Source organism: Mustela nivalis (genome assembly GCF_964662115.1).
Source record: "Mustela nivalis genome assembly, chromosome: 7".
NCBI lineage: Eukaryota > Metazoa > Chordata > Mammalia > Carnivora > Mustelidae > Mustela > Mustela nivalis.
The window spans coordinates 93,829,373-93,848,755 of NC_139026.1; the positions used below are offsets into that span (position 1 = coordinate 93,829,373).

General features: G+C 36.4%; 2 protein-coding genes and 1 pseudogene across 3 annotated transcripts; 2 read left to right on the top strand and 1 right to left on the bottom strand.

The window, feature by feature from the left end:
- Nucleotides 1–1,478: 1,478 nt before the first annotated feature.
- On the top strand, nt 1,479–2,423 carry LOC309868853 (olfactory receptor 6C1-like; the record flags this gene model as incomplete). Its single annotated transcript, XM_082739016.1, has 1 exon — nt 1,479–2,423. One exon carries the CDS (start codon nt 1,479–1,481, stop codon nt 2,421–2,423), a length of 945 nt encoding a protein of 314 aa, XP_082595142.1.
- A 4,007-nt stretch (nt 2,424–6,430) lies between these two features.
- LOC309869848 (olfactory receptor 6C3-like) lies at nt 6,431–8,994 on the top strand (the record flags this gene model as incomplete). Its single annotated transcript, XM_082741626.1, has 2 exons — nt 6,431–6,928; nt 8,010–8,994. The coding sequence occupies exons 1-2, from the start codon at nt 6,888–6,890 to the stop codon at nt 8,992–8,994; spliced, it is 1,026 nt and encodes a 341-aa protein (XP_082597752.1). The 5' UTR covers nt 6,431–6,887.
- A 3,013-nt stretch (nt 8,995–12,007) lies between these two features.
- On the bottom strand, nt 12,008–12,644 carry LOC309868854 (large ribosomal subunit protein uL1 pseudogene; annotated as a pseudogene). The gene has a single exon. The product of its transcript is annotated as a large ribosomal subunit protein uL1 pseudogene (transcript).
- Nucleotides 12,645–19,383: the final 6,739 nt, after the last annotated feature.

Here is a 19,383-nt window from a genome sequence, read left to right on the forward strand (position 1 = left end):
AGGAAGAGAAGATAAAGGGATTTCATGTATGATTCATTGATTACTCCAGGGTTGATAAAACAAAGCTTCTATAAATGAATACTGATGTAAATAAAAGGAAAATATAAAAATATAATATGGGATGGAAAGTAGAATACATACATAGGGAGAATACACTAACAACATTTAGATGGAAAAAATTTTGAAAGAAAAACTATTCTGGAGAAGACAGAGTTTATTTTATTTTTTTTATTTTATTTTTTTTTATTTTAAAGATTTTATTCATTCATCAGAGAGAGAGGGAGAGAGAGCGAGCACAGGCAGACAGAATGGCAGGTAGAGGCAGAGGGAGAAGCAGGCTCCCTGCCGAGCAAGGAGCCCGATGTGGGACTCGATCCCAGGACGCTGGGATCATGACCCGAGCCGAAGGCAGTGGCTTAACCCACTGAGCCACCCAGGCGCCCCGAAGACAGAGTTTATTTTAAATGCTCATCCAATTTTGCTTCTTTAGCCAATGAAATATGTAGATCCAATCTACTAAATTTCTCTGTCTTTTCATATTCTGTACTCTATAATATCTGAGGACAGTATGTCAATGAATTCATTGCCTACAGCTTAAGATCAGGAGTAAGCAGTTGAAAGGAGAATATGAGTCAGAGTGAAAACACAGAAATATGTTACATTGTTAAAGATTTAACTTCAGTGAATTTCAAATTTAGAAATACCTCCATTTTAGTGACTTTTTTCCTGACATGTCATATTTTCTATGTTACACTAGTACAGTAAGTAATAGTACAGGAAACTAAGAGACAGAAATGAGGAAAGGAGACACTTTTATTGTTTTTGGAAAAAAGACAAGTAGTTTCCCATTAAGAAGGGGACCCATGAAAGAAGTACATTTATATCAACAGGCAGCATTTCTATTCCAGTTATCAAACATGCAAAAAAAAAGGAAAAAAAAAAACTAACTAAAACCCCTGTTCTTCTCATTTGGAATACATGGTTTGGATAAGACTTTTTTTTTTTTCTTAAGATTTTATTTATTTGACAGACAGAGATCACAAGCAGGCAGAGAGGCAGCAGAGAGAGAGATGGGGAAGCTGGCTCCCTGCAGAGCAGAGAGCCCGATGATGCGGGGCTCCATCCCAGGGCCCTGGGATCATGACCTGAGCGGAAGGCAGAGCCTTTAACTCACTGAGCCACCCAGGTGCCCCTGGATAAGATTTTTAAAAATCTTTTTAGATTCAGTTTCCAATCTGTGAAATAAGGATTTTATGGAGAAACATTCTATGTAAAACACAGAGAGCAACATATGATAAAAACTTACTTATACATGTCACCTATTTATTAAGATGTCTTAAAGATCTACTACATCAAATTGGTATGGCATAATATATTTATTTCCAGAGATAAACTCCTGAACTATCCGTGGATAATCCTCTTTTCTACAATCTGCTTGGTTTTATTTTTCCCTCTAGATTATACAAGAGAGGAAATAAATGAAAAACCACACAGAAATAACAGAGTTCATCCTCCTGGGATTGTCAGATGATCCACACCTTCAGGGGGTGATCTTTGTCTTTCTGCTCATCACCTACATGCTCAGCATCACTGGGAACCTGACCATTATCACCCTTACCCTGCTGGATTCCCACCTCCAGACTCCCATGTATTTCTTCCTCAGAAATTTCTCCTTGCTAGAGGTTTCATTCACAACTGTCAGCATACCCAAGTTCCTGGGCAGCTTGATTACAAGAGATAAAACCATTTCCTTTAATGACTGCATGGCTCAGTTCTTTTTTTTCATCCTCTTGGGAGTCACTGAATTTTGCCTTCTGGCTGCCATGTCCTATGACCGTTACATTGCCATCTGCAAGCCTCTGCATTACATGACCATCATGAATCCCAGAGTCTGCAAACTCCTTGTCTTTGCCTCTTGGTTGGCTTCATTCTTAATCATATTCCCATTACTCATGCAGTTCATACAGCTTGATTACTGTAAGTCCAACGTTATAGACCATTTTACCTGTGATTATTTCCCCTTACTACACCTTTCTTGTTCAGACACAAAATTCCTAGAGATAGTGGGTTTTTCCTGTGCTGTGTTTACTCTACTGTTCACTTTGGCATTAATAATTCTGTCCTACATATATATCATTAGAACAATTTTGAGGATTCCTTCCGCAAGTCAGAGGACAAAGGCCTTTTCTACCTGCTCATCCCACATGATTGTCATCTCCATCTCCTATGGCAGCTGCATTTTCATGTACATTAATCCAGCAGCAAAAGACAGAGTGTCTCTGAGCAAGGGTGTTGCTGTGCTAAACACCTCAGTAGCCCCCATGCTGAACCCTTTTATTTATAGCCTAAGGAACCAGCAAGTCAAGCGAGCCTTCATGGACAGGGCAAGGAAGATTGTTTTCTTCTCAAACAATTCAAAATAAAGGATAAAAGTGTTGTCATCAATTAGAGGCATAATAAAGAACAAGTAAACAAAAAACAAGGTCCCTCAAATGTCTATGAATATCAACATAGTCTCACTACAGTTTTACTTCATTGTTTGTATTTCTGTTGCCAACAGTATACAGAGGATATTTGAATATATATTTTTTCCATTTAAAAACCAATCACTTTCTCATGCATTTCCCTTCCTTTGAGTTAGTCTTTCCACTCTATAACTATAAAAATGACCTCATTTTCTTCTTCTAAATATATTTAAATTCCAATTTTTCCACAATAATTCTTAAAAATTAAGATACATAAAAAGAACAAGAGCATAAGAGAGAAACTGTTATATGATTCCATCAGGAAACACACCTTCTAGAAATTCAGAAAATATTAAGTCATGTTTAACACTTTTAATTTACTATACAAAGACCATAAATACAGTCATGGCTTAGAGTTATAACATTCTCTTACTTTTTCTGGCTATTTTGATATAACAGTTTATTCATACAATTCATTTAAGTGCAAAAGATGCAAAATCTTATTTGTTTCATGATATACTTTGTTCATAGAAAAATCATTTTAACAAAAATCAGTTACGAACTCACTATCATTGTGTTTATTCAGTACTATACTGGATGGTCTAACCAGGAGACTAACAGGATAAGCACCAATACATTTACTAATATTAGAAAGGAAAAAACAAATAAATCTTTTTTAGCAAATCACATGATATTTCCTCCTAAGGCCTTAGTGCATTTACACTAGATGGTTCTTAAACCAGACACACTCCTCTCCCAGATATCTGCATGTCACCCCAATAAGACCTCCCCCCAATTTCTCTACATAAAATTATAGTAGGCCCCTACTTCCAAGGTTTTTCAGTTTTCCTTTACAAAATAGTTACTAATTTATAAAAGTCACTATAATTTAGGAATCAGTCATGCTCATTCCTTATTGTCTGTTTTCTCTCACATCCCTCAGCCCAGGAGAGCAGAGATCTCTGTATCCCCTGCAGACAAAATGTTGTGGTCCACGCAGAAGGGTGCAGGGCCTGACTAGATGCTTCCCAAAAGCCAGTTGTGCTGTCTTCTCAATTCTGCATTCAGAAAGCCCACAGAAATAGCTTGAAACCTGCCATGTGAGAGGAACAGGATCAGTTCTACAGATCAGCCCCTCACCTCCACCCCCTGAAAAGCAGTTGTTAGACTTTTACCAGAAGTCACTAATACTACTCCCTTAGAACCTGCATCTCCCATGTAGTGGGTTTTCAATAAACACTGAGTACATAAAAACATTTGAATAATTTAGAATGGTTCCAACGCCCTAGTGGTCTAAATATTTTACCCAACATAAACATATGTAATAATGTACGTAATAGTGAGCTAGCTTTAAAACAGTGATCAAATAAAATGTGCATTTTATCATAACTAGACATTTTTTATGACAAAGAAATACTTAATTGAATATTTTCTAATGCATTTGGTGTTCATTTTCCTCTTTTATTTTACATTAGACCTTTTGGCAACTATGCAAAGATCAATTTATTTGATGTGTATTGACTTTTCATGAAGTTATTGAGAACAATTCTTGTTAAAGTTTGCATTGGAACTTTCTAATGGTAGGAACTCCTTTGATGCAAACCCTTATTTATTTCACACACAAAAAGATTCTCTTAACTATATGGGTTACATCAAGTAACTTATCAGATCCAACATCATCTGTCAATCATTACACTTCTGAGATTAAAAATTCAATTTATAGAATAATAGCTCAATTAAATGATGGTAGTCAGTAAGTAGGAGGCCAACCAACATCTTGTGGAGTGGCTTACCTCCACAAGAGCATGATAATATATCACTGAAAATGATTAGTAATACTAATCATTTAGTATTCAGTAATACAATGCCAGTTCAGGTTTTAGAGAAAGTCTTAAAAGAGTTGGATCCTTTAACCATTTGATTTAACAAATTTTGTCTTTTGATTTAGAACATGTTACAGCAAACCATTACTTGTAATTAAAATCCATCCTCCATTCTTTGAGGAGAGTGAAACCTGGTAGCTTGAACGATGTTTCATTGACCTAAAACATAGTCACTCATCAACCTCAGAATACATGGTAGTAATTGACACATTATTAAAAAGCAGATGCCTACTAGCTTGTGGATAGGAGGGTAACAGATGTAATCAGTCTTCATTAAAAGTAAATTATTCTGAGGCCTAGAGAAAAGCTAGACAGCTATTAGAAACCAGGAATAAAGCAGTAAGGGTAGAAAGTTAGAGAGTGAGAGGGTGATCAAGGAGGAAAGAGAGACAATCCAGTATCCAGGAGTTCGAGAAAAGATATGGAGAAGAAACATGTCTAATAGGATATTTCATGAAGTACAGTGCTTTGTGAGATAGAAATTCATTCCCTTTACCTGTGAGTCACTAAAGATTGTGTTGCTCCAAACACACAAATGGTGGACATCAGACACTTTAACTTCTTTCTGCCTCAGACTCTTTCTTTACCTGAATAATAATAGCACTGACCTCAGACGGTTTTGTATTGTCTGCTTGTTTGAAAAAAATGAGATAATTTTATGGTCAGTGCCTGGTAATCAATAAAAGCTCTGAATAAAATACAAAAAGAATTGCTATTTGGATACAAAACTAAAAGCAAAGGAATAGAATTTTCATAAGTAGAGAAGTAGTTTCACCATCTCCACTGAAATATCTTGAATAAATATTTTCAATGCCTATTTTAATGTGTAGCAGTTATAAATTCTACACATCTCAGCATCTACGTATTGTCCTAAGTGTGAGCCAGTGGTTTGTTCATCCTTTCCCACTTCTTTCTTTTGTCTTTCAAATACTCTCATCTTTCAATCCTGTAAATAATCCACACCCTGCCGCCCCACAAATAGTGTTAATCTGCACTACTGGTATCAAATGCACACATGTTTTATGTCCACATCTATAACTGCAATTTTAAATATAAAATTATATTACACATATGTGTACATATGGCATTCATATGTATTTATTTTATTTTTTTATTTTATTTTTTTATTTGACACAGAGAGAGAGATCACAAGTAGGCAGAGAGGCAAACAGAGAGAGAGGGGAAAGCAGGCTCCCTGCTGAGCAGACAGCCTGATATGGGCTTGATTCCAGAACCCTGAGATCATGACCTGAGCTGAAGGTAGAGGCCCAAGCCACTGAGCCACCAATGCGCCCCTATATGTCTATAATATATTACCCTTCTAGGAATAAAAACGACATCTCTCATTGAAGGAATTGTGGATTAAACAAGTTCAAAATATCCAATGCCAGATTTCCATATATTTATTTTATTGATTCATAAATATTCTCAATATGAGAAGATGTCATATGCACAAATATAAATAACTGTTTAATGGAAGTAAATAGCACAGTGAAGAAAGTCGTCAAAAGGCAATAAAAGCCACATTAGGGAGGGGCTTGGGAATGGCTTCCCTAAATTCAAAGGGTCAGTATAGTTATAAACCTTCTTGTCAGTCTTTGAGAGGTTGTCCATTTCAGAAGACAATCAGTCAAAATAGAAATCCACAGCAGTGTTTTCCACCATTTCATCCTGATAAAGAATTCTTCTCTAGGTTGCCAAAATTCAGAAGATATCAGCACACTAATTCTACTGAAGACAAGTCCAGTTTGTGGAAGAAAAATGTGGATTCCTTATGCAGTCACAGAAGAGTGAAATTCTACACTTGATCTTAGCCAAAAGGCTGAGAAGCAATGGAAGTGTGAAATTCTGAATCAAGCTTTCACATACTTAGCATCTCGCCACTTGTACATTTGTCTATTTTCCTGAATCATTTTACTTTTTGTACTTTTTAATCAATATTTATAAAACTGATTCACCTCTGTCTAATGATTCTTCTCCTTGGCACTCTATTTACTTAATGAATTCCCCCGGGTCAACAAAAAGACACAGATAAAATAAGTCCAGTTCCATTTGTATGTCAGACATAGAGAAGAACATTCCATATATTCTGTTTCTCAAAACAGTGTTTGCAGGAAAATATAGCAGTCCATGAACTTGAGGAAAATATTACTTAGGTTTCACAGATGTATAATCATAGAATTACAAGATATTTATTTTAAATGTTTACATGAGTATAAAGAAAAATGATTGGATAAATAACTGTTTTGTAGTATATGAAAAGAGGCAAGTGGAAAAGTAGTAGTCAACCTAGGTGTAATTGAATTTGTATGTGGAGTTTGACAGATGAAAAGCAAGAATGAGTTGAATTATAATAAAATGTTGTCAGCATTTTATAGTATCAGGAATGAAGGATATCATGAGTTGAAGAGAATTATAATCCCTAAGAACCATAAAAAAGTTAAATCAACACACTTGTTTTGAGAGCACAATAGAAACCAAATATTTTGCTAACTCAATTTACCAGCTCTGAAATTGTGTAAATATTTAAGCAAATCAGATGATAAAATTTGAGACAAGATCATCAAGAAGAATCAGGAAGTAAGTAAATTTTTTATTCTTCAATATAAGATATGGAATCTTCATTTTACATAAATGTTTTAAAATCATGTTTGCATATATGTTTGTGGATTTACAACCATTTCAATATTAAAAATTAAATAACTGCTTACTACCAAGAGACTCTTAATAAAATCCTAAAGCAGGAACACAGAAATTAATCTTGGATTGTTCAGTTTTTACTAATTTGAAAATGTATTCTGTTACATACATAAGATTATTATTAAAATTCCCTATTGGAAAAAATATCTGCTTCCCAGTTGGTATTATTTTGACCATCTACTTGTTCATTTTCCATAGAAGTATTGTTTAAAAAAAAAAAGGAAAAGAAAAGAAAATGATTATGCATTGAGTGAATTCAACTACTTCTAGGCAACTATTTAATTTAGTAATAGAATGTTACCTTATTGCACTTCTAGCCTATTTATCAACAAGGCAAAAAATTATATATAAGAGTGTGATAGCATCAACCAAACTCTTGAAGTAATTCATGAAGAATGTCAACAAAACATTCCCATGCATAAACATGCACATTGTACAGTGAGATGATTACTCACAAATTAGATGACGAATTTTGCAACCTTGTGAAAGCTTCCTAAACTATGTAGGTCTCATTGTGGAGGCAGGCCTAAATCACCCCTGTGAGATTTGGAACCCTGTCTTTAGATGAGCCATAATGCAGACTAGTTTTTATAATATTGAGGAAAAGAAAAATATCAATCAGAATATCTTCATGATTTTTTAAAAAGGAGCTAAATATTTTCAAGAATAATTAGAATCTTAATATTTAAAAAAAAACATTAGAATAAATAGCATCTGCTTAAATGTTATCACAAGATTTTTTTTTTTTTACCCATGGCCCCTGACAGCACATTTTCAACAAAAAGAAATCAGTATTTAACTTCAAATAATATGTATTACTTGAATGTGAGGTCCAGTAGAAATTGGAGAGTTGCTGAAGGAAAACATTTGTTTTTGGGTTTCATAGATAATTCATCACTGTGGATATTTTTAAGATTCTGTACTCTAACCTCAATCTTGTTTTAAATTTTATGTCCTATAGGGGAACATACAGTTTCCGCTCTAAAGGGGGGAAGAAAGGATCAACAATGAAAAACCGCACAGTACCCACAGAATTCATTCTTCTAGGGCTATCAGATGACCCAGAGCTTCAGATTATGATTTTTCTCTTCTTAATCATCACATATATATTAAGCGTCACTGGTAATTTGACCATCATCACTCTCACCTTGACTGACTCCCATCTGCAGACCCCCATGTATTTCTTCCTCAGGAACTTCTCTGTATTAGAAATATCCTTTACAACTGTCTGTATTCCTAGATTTCTGGGCACAATTATCACCAGAGACAAGACGATCTCATACAATAATTGTACAGCTCAGTTGTTTTTCTTCATTTTCATGGGAATAACTGAGTTCTACCTTCTAACTGCCATGTCCTATGACCGCTATGTTGCCATCTGTAAACCCTTGCATTATACAACCATCATGAACAAAAGAGTCTGCATTTTACTTGTCTTTTGTGCTTGGCTGACAGGATTCTTAAATATCTTCCCACCAGTTATTCTCTTTCTCCAGTTAGATTACTGTGGTTCCAATGTCATTGATCACTTTGCTTGTGATTATTTTCCCCTCTTGCAATTATCTTGCTCAGACACATGGCTCTTAGAAGTGATCGGTTTTTACTCTGCCATAGTGATTCTGCTTTTCACTTTGGCACTAATAATTTTGTCCTACATGTTCATCATTAGAACAATTCTGAAACTACCCTCTGCCAGTCAGAGAAAAAAGGCATTTTCTACATGTTCCTCACACATGATTGTCATTTCCATCTCTTATGGAAGCTGCATATTCATGTATGCCAACCCTTCTGCAAAAGAAAAGGCATCATTGACCAAAGGAGTGGCTATTCTGAATACTTCTGTCGCTCCTATGATGAATCCATTTATATATACCCTCAGGAACCAGCAAGTAAAGCAAGCCTTTAAGGATACTATCCAAAAGGTTATGATTTTCTCCAGTAAATAAAAGTGTAAGGAGCACTAAAAGGATGACGTTCTTGTAAATACTATTATTCACAGTTTCTCGAAATTCCTTTTCCTTTACTAGAGTTATGTATTTTCCCCTTTTTCCACTCCCATATTAAAGTTCCTAATCATTGAACTCAAACATTTGATGAACTGAATATTGTTTCAGAATTTTCTGTAAATTCAAGTGTTTTTTTTTCAATGCAGTAGAACATCTGGGTTAATAATTATGATTCTGAATGATAATAGTTTACCTTTGAAGAGACACTGGGCATTTAGTTTGATGGAAAGAGTGTCAGGATTGATGTGGATTTCTGAACTTTTCATTCTTACCCAGTAATAGATAGTGTTATTAGAAAACTTTGATTCTCTTTGTCATTTCCATGAAATCAAGTAAACACAATCACCAGAGGACTGGGAATAAAATATAAATATCTACTTTAAAATATTAAAAGATTAGAGACTCACACGTACTAAAAAATATTTATACTGTTTATCATAATTAAGATGCTAATGAGGAGGAAGAGAAAGGAGGTAGAAGGGGGTGGGGATAACATAAAAATTTTCAGCAATTCCTACCTTCTAGAGCTATTGTTTTCTTTGTATTGACTCATTTAATCCTGCCAACAACTTTATGGGGTGTTATTCATTACTAATCTCTCTTAGAAGTATTTTTCCTTAGGCAGATCAAATGTCTCCAAAACTAAAAAATAGGTGAAGAACAGACAATGTAAAAATAAACCAAACATATAAAATGGATGAAACTATGATAAACCACTGGAAGTTCACCTTTCTGGAGAATCGAGCTTTATTTGTGGCATCTAGAGCTGACTTTAGGGTTTTCGGAAGTACGGAAGAGAAATAACATCTACTGATAATATTCTACACGCTCTACTCTGTATTAAGCAAATCACATGCAGTATTTATTTTACAAAACTTCTTAGAAAGTGAACATTATTGCTTCCAATTTATAGGTGAATGAACATGATGAAATTGAGGTAGAAAGTTCATTGTACAGAGATTGCAGCTTTCAGAACTGGCATTTCAATCACTTTCCTTTCACCTCAAAACCCAGACTAGTTGGTTTACTTTCATCTTCACCCTGACTTTCACTTGCAATAAATTATGAATAAAAGCTAATGTTCAATATTAGGATTGTTACATTAAAGGACTTTGTAATGTTTAATGAACTCATTCAGGTTTTTCTTACTAATGGCAAGCTTTGGGGATTCAGTGATGAGAAGGAAGATTCTTGCTCTAACTTATCTCAGATTCTAGTGGGGGAAAGAAACTACATGAAATTAAAATTTAATTTGATCAATGCAGTAACTTAAGCATGAGAAGCCTATTGGCCAGGTAATGTTATCATTGTCAAAGAAAATGTCAGTTTTCCTGCCTTAGCATAATTAGTGTCAGTTTCACTATAATTGCTAAGGGTTGATTCTTTTTAACCCAAAGTCACATGCGTAAGACAAACCTTGTCTGCTTTGACTGTTATCTCAGTTTTCACCTTTATTTCTTGGTCATAATCACATATGTTTAAAAAAAAAGTCATGTTCTTCCCTCAGTAATACGGGTTTTTAAAAAATGTTTATTTATTTATTTGACAGAGAGAGACACAGTGAAAGAGGGAACACAAGGGGGAGTGGGAGAAGGAGAAGCCAGCTTCCTGCCAAGCAAGGAATCCGATACAGGGCTCAATGCAGGGCTCCATCTCAGGACCCTGGGATCATGACCTGAGTGGAAAGCAGACACTTAGCAATGGAGCCACCCAGGTCCCCCAGTAAGAAGAGTTTTTGAGAATAGGATATGATACTCTCCAAGACTCTCCAGCAAGCCTCCCTTTACCTTCAAATGGCATTGTGGCTCATTTATTCATCTTAAACTCAGTTAACCCGGTACCACACTCTATCTATTACTATCTCAGATCTATTTTGAAAGAATTTATATCAATGACCATAGTCAAGATTTCTAAGACTTTTTCAGGCATTTATCAATGTACATTAGGAAACACTGAGATATATTTGATAAATTAAGTCCATGCACAAACTAAGTAAATATTTATTTAATTTAAATATTTAACTATATTTAATACCTATTATGTGGATATTAACAGCTTACTATAAGCAGACTAGGAAACTCACAAATATAATTTCTTCCTCCTTTTTTTTTTCTTACCTATTGTACTTCTTAATGCTTTATAGCAGCAAAGGATGAAAAGTTTTTTTAGCTCTCCAAATTCTGTGTCTTCCTTTGCCTTTGCTGTTGCATTTTTTTAAACATATAATGCATTATTTGCTTCAGGGGTACAGTTCTGTGAATCATCAGTCTAACACAATTCACAGGACTCACCATAGCACATACCCTCTCCAATGTCCGTCACCCAACCACCCTATGCCTCCCTCCCCACTCCCCAGCAATCTTCAGTTTGTTTCCTGAGATTAAGGGTCTCTTTTAATTTCTTCCTAATTCTTATATTGAAAATCATTCAGATGTTATTTCTGAAAAGACTTTCAAAGCAACTACATTGCAGGCATGCACTAGCCATTTGGATTAATAGAACAGATCATTTCCACCTTATAAGATTTTGAGCAACAGATAAAAAGGGAGACTTTTCAGTATGGAATTAATCTTTTATAAAAACATATACCCGGGGCCATATGAATATAAAATATAGGACTGCTCACAACATTTACAACAATGCAGTAAGAATTCCAAGTAAAGGTAAGAAATATAATTAAATGGATATCCTGGACAAAAATAATAATGATTGCAAATTGCAGCTGTCAAAGTGAGTGAAGTGAATGAGAATTGCATGGTTAGAAACAGAAAACAGCAAGTAGTCATTACTTCTCTTTTATGCTTTCTATGAAAAGCTGATTTTATTGATTCAATTTATTATGCACAGAAAAAAGTTATGTTATAAAACCAATACTAGTGATCCTCATATGGATAGTATATATTTCTTTCTTTTTTTTTCCTAATGTTAGTACAAGGGTTTATTGAGGTATGCCTTAGTACAGGTGCTGGGACTTGCCCATGATCTTTTGTTGCATAAAGCACAGACCTCCTGCCAATTCTTCTTGAGCAACAACACCTGCAAGTTGACAGCTAAGTGGATGTTGCATACAAACTCATCATCTGTCATCTTCATGTGGCCAACAGCCACTGACAGACATAGCAACTTCATCTGGAATTGGACTGTGGACTTCATTTTATCCACTTTGACCCCCATGTTCTCATTGTGGGTCAGCATGAAAGGGAAATTGCCAACTTTATTCAGGCCTGGACCCAAAATTTGTGGAATCTGCTTGATCAGAGATTCTGAAACCAAAAAGGAATCACACTTCTTGGTCATATTCTTGACTAACTCTTTTTTCTTGTTGAGTTTCTTCAGTGTCTTAGTGTCCATGTGGGGAAGATCCACAATCTTGGACTCATCACAGTGCTGCTGGTCCCCCAAAACTTGGGGCAGGGAGTGGACTTGAGCCTTAATGTGCCTGAGAAGCATTTGTCCTTCTGTGGGTTATAGGTCTTCAAGCTGATCTGCAGCTCCACCATCTCCAGAAACTTCTGACACTGGCACTGATTCCCATTCAGGACTTCCCACACCACCAATACAGGGTGTCGCTTGGATACTTTGCTGCTCATGGTGCTTCATGACACAATAACCAGATGAAAGAGCAACATTATATGTTTTAAACTCTTTTTAACATTTTACCTACCCCCCACAAGATATACCCCTTTAAGTGGGTATACTTTTTTCCTCCTTTTAAAGTAAAAGGCAGATATTCATAGGAAACAAATAATGTATATATCACCAATATGTACCTGAAAAATGATTCAGATCACAACTGTGTCCCCCAAAGAAGCAATTGTGCCAATTTCTAGGGGAGGTAAGAAATTTTGCAACATGAACATACACAAAGAAATCTTAGATTTTCAGAATAGGATGCTATTTCTTCCACAAAAGCACTTTCTTTCACAGGAGTACTAAATAAGCTCATCTAAAATGCCAGGCTTGGCTTATGGGGATTTCTTTCCAAAATAACATATCTTAGAAAATTAAAAATTCAGAAGACAACTACTCTTTTGGAATTAAACTTAAATCCCTAAGCTTACATGCAGAATATTGCTTTCACTAAAGAAGCTTAGATCCCAAACTCTTCCACTGGTAATCTCAAATATAACATATGCCTGTATGATACTACCATTTCTCGTTGGAGTTTCTGTCATTTTTGGATTGAGCACTGAGTCATCCACAACAACAACCACAGCCATAATCATAGATTATAGGACTAACAACTGATTCTCTCACTGATAGATAATACTTTGTCGTTCTCCATCAGTATGATTTGAGTCACAGTAAGTCTTTGTATACTTAAATAATCAGATCTCTTTGGTGTTCATCATGCCCTGTACCACTCTGTCTGATGGTAGATCTCCAGCGCTAAAGTCCTCAAATTCGCACTGCCCTCTTTGCTCCATCTATAAAGTTGGCTTTGTATTGCTGTAATTCATAGTCATATAGGATTACATGAGCCCCATGATACAGTATGTTTATCAGTATGATTAGAAATTTTCACTATATACTGGAATGTCATCTTTCTCGATGCTAGATCTTCACAGACTATGAACATTTTGTAGAAAAAGGGATACTTTGTTTATTATTGCCTACCAAAGGGCTTACCATAGTGCCATCATTTAAAATGACGGCATTTAAAATATTTGTTAATCAACAAAAGGATGGAGGTCTCAAAAAGCCTATTCCTATATAAACTATTAATACCTCCTGCCTTGAAATTATCATTGCTCTGCTCTGATATCCTGTTTGAATAATTTTTTATGACTCGGTTTTCTAGGATGCCTTGTTTTTCAAAACCATGGACAGAAATCACTATACCCCTTCAACAATACAGTTGTTGAACAGCAGCTCCTCTTAAACTCATTACTCAATAGGCAGAAACTCTCTTTTCTTTTTAGGTCTACCTCCCAGGATCTCCACTGGGGACACATACAGGGCAAAACTATATCTTTTAATCATGGTACCAGGTGGAACCCTATGGTTAGACTTCCATGAGTATTACAATTTTAATGTTTTCTTAACTTGATATGTTTTCATAAAGACAATAGTGAAAATCACAATGGTACTCAATATTATTCACTTAGCACATCAATGTCTTTCTTGACATGGATTCCTTCAGGTCTCAGGAGCAGCTCATATACTCCATCATTCACTCCACTAAGTCTCCATTTGTGCAATCTTGGAAAAATTAGTGAAACTCTCAGTGAGTTACTTATTGATATAAAAATTAAAGAGAATAATGGGAATTACCTCAGAGGGTAGTTTAAATATTTATTTAGACATGGCTAACAAACATGCCTGGTACCTCCCAGTGCTTAATAAATTAAAACTATTACTATTATTTTAAGTACTGTTAGTTTTAATTAAATGTCATAAAGCCAGCAACATGCAATTTACTAAAAAATAATTTGCCTTTATGCATCACAACAGTGTCTGTAGGACAACTGTCCTTGTAGAGTACCTTATGTGGTATTCCTTCGTCTGTAAATTGAGGATGACAATAATGTTTACTTCATTTATTGATGAGTAATTTAGATGACTCTTTTACATTTCATTACTCTACTAGTGTTTTATTATGAACGTATACATTTTGCATCTTCTAAATTCCATCACATATGTTTATCTATATGCAAGGACTGCAAAGGCTACATTTTCAGTTGTCTTTGAAGCTAGGATTATAAACATCATTTCAGTTCTGCAATTCAGATAACTTCATAAAAGATACAAACTTTAAACATTGTTATAGGGGCACCTGGGTGACTCAGTTGGTTAAGTGACTGCCTTCGGCTCAGGTCATGATCCTGGAGTCCCAGGATCAAGTCCCACATTGGGCTCCCAGCTCCATGGGGAGTCTGCTTCTCCCTCTGACCTTCTCCCCTCTCATGCTCTCTCTCTCTCAAATAAATAAATAAAATCTTTTAAAAAAAATTGTTATAGTTAAGCATCTACATTGCTGGTGTAGATCATAGCAGATTCAAATGACCCTAAATTTTATAGCAATAGCACTAGATTCCCGAGGAAGAGTTATCATGGGGACTTAATTTTGTGAAGCAGCTTTGAAGTCATTCCATGAAGCTCATCTTAAAATCTGCCTTCAGGGATGCCTGGATGGCTCAGTCAGTTAAGTGCCTGCTTTTGGCTCAGGTCATTGTCCCAGTGCCCTAGGATCGTGTCCTGCATCAGGCTTCTTGCTCAGTGGGGTCCTACTTCCCCCTCTGCCTGCTGCTTTCCCTGCTTGTGCTCTCTTTCTCTCAAAGAATTAAAAAAAAAAAAATCTTTTTAAAAATCTGCCTTCAGGGCACCTGGGTGGCTCAATGGGTTAAGCCGCTGCCTTCGGCTCAGGTCATGATCTCAGGCTCCTGGGATTAAGTCCCGCATCAGGCTCTCTATTCAGCAGGGAGCCTGCTTCCCTCTCTCTCTCTCTCTGCCTGCCTCTCTGCCTACTTGTGATCTCTGTTTGTCAAATAAATAAATAAAATCTTAAAAAAAAAATCTGCCTTCAGCTCTCTTAATAATTCCTTAAACCAACAATTACTTGACACTAAATAGATTTATTTTTAATTAACTTCCTTAAATACTGCTCTCTGCAGCTATAGTTGATATATACAGAACCTATCCCAGGAACAGACTCTTAAACCAATAAGAATCTGGAGCCAATTTATTAACCTGGTTTTGTCTGATATCAGCAATGATTCCATTAGACACATAAACACTGATAGTCTACATTGACACATTTATAAGGGAGAGTTCATCTAGAATTAAAAGCCTACTAAAAGCAAGGTTGAATAAAACTGAACAATGAAAACAACACTTATTTAGGAGCTAGCTGCTTCCAAATACATAAGACAGTTCAAAAAAAGAAAATGTAACTTTAAGGTTTCAATTATGTCATAACTGAAGAGATGATATAGCCAGTATTAAATCCTTATCCTACAGGTTCCTTAGTTATAAAGCTTATTTAATTCACAACTTCTTCACATGTCTTATGTGAATGCTAAGACACTGATTGGGAAAGAATGGGGACTGATCAATGGAATGAAGGTATCTCTGTGGATTTAGATGACTCAGAGTACCTGAAAGTGAAAGCACCACCTAGACTCCCTTGCCAACAGAAGGAACTATATTTATCTTCCTCTGCCTTGTGAAACTATAGAACCTCTGTAGTTACCACACATGAAGGAATTAGCTTTAAATTTTTCCTTATGTGTACAGTCACCATGCCTATTTTATGGCCTATAATATGTATCAGAATCTAGCCTTACCAGGAAGTAGTAGGCAAGCACAAACTCAGGAGAAGGCATAATTACATTGAAAAATTTTACCTGATTTTGATAATTTATCAAAATTAAATATGGGAACTTATGTTTGGATGGATTCTCATGGCACATATCCAGGAGAGTAGAAACAGAATTTTATATTATGCCAAATTCATTGAAATAAGTGCCTCTATCAGAAATTCTGGGTTTGGAGGAGTCAAGATGGCAGAGAAGTAGCAGGTTGAGACTACTTCAGCTAGCAGGAGAGCAGCTAGATAGCTTATCTAAAGATTGCAAACACCTGCAAATCCATCAGCAAATCGAAGAGAAGAAGAACAGCAATTCTAGAAACAGAAAAACAACCACTTTCTGAAAGGTAGGACTGGCGGAGAAGTGAATCCAAAGCGACGGGAAGATAGACCCTGGGGGGAAGGGCCAGCTCCCGGCAAGGTGCGGAGCAACGGAGTACAAAATCAGACTTTTAAAAGTCTGTTCCGGGGCGCCTTACTGGCTCAGTGGGTTAAGCCGCTGCCTTCAGCTCAGGTCATGATCTCAGGGTCCTGGGATCGAGTCACATATTGGGCTCTCTGCTCAGCAGGGGCCTGCTTCCTTCCCTTCCCCTCTCTCTGCCTGCCTCTCTGCCTGCTGGGATCTCTCTCTGTCAAATAAATAAATAAAATCTTTAAAAAACAATTAAATAAATAAATAAGTTAAAAAAATAAAAGTCTGTTCCGCTGAAGGACATCACTCCAGAGACGAAACCGGGGCGAAGCCCACGCGGGGTCAGCGTGGCCTCAGGTCCCGCAGGGTTACAGAAGGATTGGGGGTATCTGAGTGTCACAGAGCTTGCAGGTATTGGAACGGGAAAGCCGGCTACAGAGACAGAGCCAACAGTAAGATCACAGCTCGAGAATACCTTGAACCGGTTGCAGCCTTGGTGAGCTCAGAGGGTGGCCGGAGGTCAGGCAGACAGGAGTTACTGGACACTGTTCTCTGAGGGCGCACCAAGGAGTAGGGCCCTGGGCTCTTGGCTCCTCCGGGCCAGAAACCAGGAGGCCACCATTTGTATTCCGTCCTTGGGAACTCTACGGAAAGCGCTCAGGGAACAAGCTCCTGAAAGCAAAGCCCAGTGGATTAGGCCCCTGGTAAGGGCGGTGCAATTCTGCCTCAGGCAAAGACACTTGAGAATCACTACAACAGGCCCTTCCCTCAGAAGATCAACAAGAAATCCAGCCAAGACCAAGTTCACCTACCAAGGAGTGCGGTTTCAATACCAAGAAGAGCATTAGAATTCCAGAAGAGGAAAAAGCAAAGCATGGAACTCATGGCTTTTTCCCTGTGATTATTTTTAGTCTTGCAGTTAATTTAATTTTTTTCTTTTTCATTTTTTGTTTCTTTTTTTCTCGCCTTCTGATAAAATTTTTTTTTAACTTTTACCTGTTTCTTTTTTAATGTTTTTTAACTAGTTTATCTAATATATATATATTTTCTTTTTTATATTTTTTCTTCTTCCTTTTTGAACCTCTTTTTATCACCTTTCTCCCCCCTCACAATTTGGGATTTCTTCTAATTTGGTTAAAGCATATTTTCCTGGGGTTGTTGCCACCATTTTAGTATTTTACTTACTACTTCATATACTCTTATCTGGACAAAATGACAAGATGGAAAAATTCACCACAAAAAAAAGAACAAGAGGCAGTACCGAAGGCTAGGGACCTAATCAATACAGTCATTGGTAATATGTCAGATCTAGAGTTCAGAATGACAATTCTCAAGGTTCTAGCCGGGCTCGAAAAAGATATGGAAGATATTAGAGAAACCCTCTCGAGAGATATAAAAGCCCTTTCTGGAGAAATAAAAGAACTAAAATCTAACCAAGTTGAAATAAAAAAAGGTATTAATGAGGTGCAATCAAAAATGGAGGTTCTCACTGCTAGGATAAATGAGGCAGAAGAAAGAATTAGTGATATAGAAGACCAAATGACAGAGAATAAAGAAGCTGAGCAAAAGAGGGACAAACAGCTACTGGACCATGATGGGAGAATTCGAGAGATAAGTGACACCATAAGACAAAACAACATTAGAATAATTGGGATTCCAGAAGAAGAAGAAAGAGAGAGGGGAGCAGAAGGTATACTGGAGAGAATTATTGGGGAGAATTTCCCCAAAATGGCAAAGGGAACAAGCATCAAAATTCAGAAGTTTCAGAAAACGCCCCTCAAAATCAACAAGAATAGGCCCACACCCCATCACCTAATAGTAAAATTTACAAGTCTCAGTGACAAAGAGAAATTCTGAGAGCAGCCCGGGAAAAGAAGTCTGTAACATACAATGGTAAAAATATTAGATTGGCAGCTGACTTATCCACAGAGACCTGGCAGGCCAGAAAGAGCTAGCATGATATTTTCAGAGCACTAAACGAGAAAAACATGCAGCCAAGAATACTATATCCAGCTAGGCTATCATTGAAAATAGAAGGAGAGATTAAAAGCTTCCAGGACAAACAAAAACTGAAAGAATTTTCAAACACCAAACCAGCTCTACAGGAAATATTGAAAGGGGTCCTCTAAGCAAACAGAGAGCCTACAAGTGGTAGATCAGTAAGGAACAGAGACCATATACAGTAATAGTCACCTTACAGGCAATACAATGGCACTACATTCATATCTCTCAATTGTTAAGCTGAATGTTAATGGGCTAAATGCTCCTGTCAAAAGACACAGGGTATCAGAATGGATAAAAAAACAAAACCCATCTATATGTTGCCTCCAAGAAACTCATTTTAAGCCCGAAGACACCTCCAGATTTAAAGTGAGGAAATGGAAAATAATTTACCATGCTAATGGACATCAGAAGAAAGCAGGAGTGGCAATCCTTATATCAGATCAATTAGATTTTAAGCCAAAGGCTATAATAAGAGATGAGGAAGGACACTATATTATATTCAAAGGGTCTGTCCAACAAGAAGATTTAACAATTTTATATATCTATGCCCCCAACGTGGGAGCAGCCAACTATATAAACCAATTAATAACAAAATCAAAGAAAC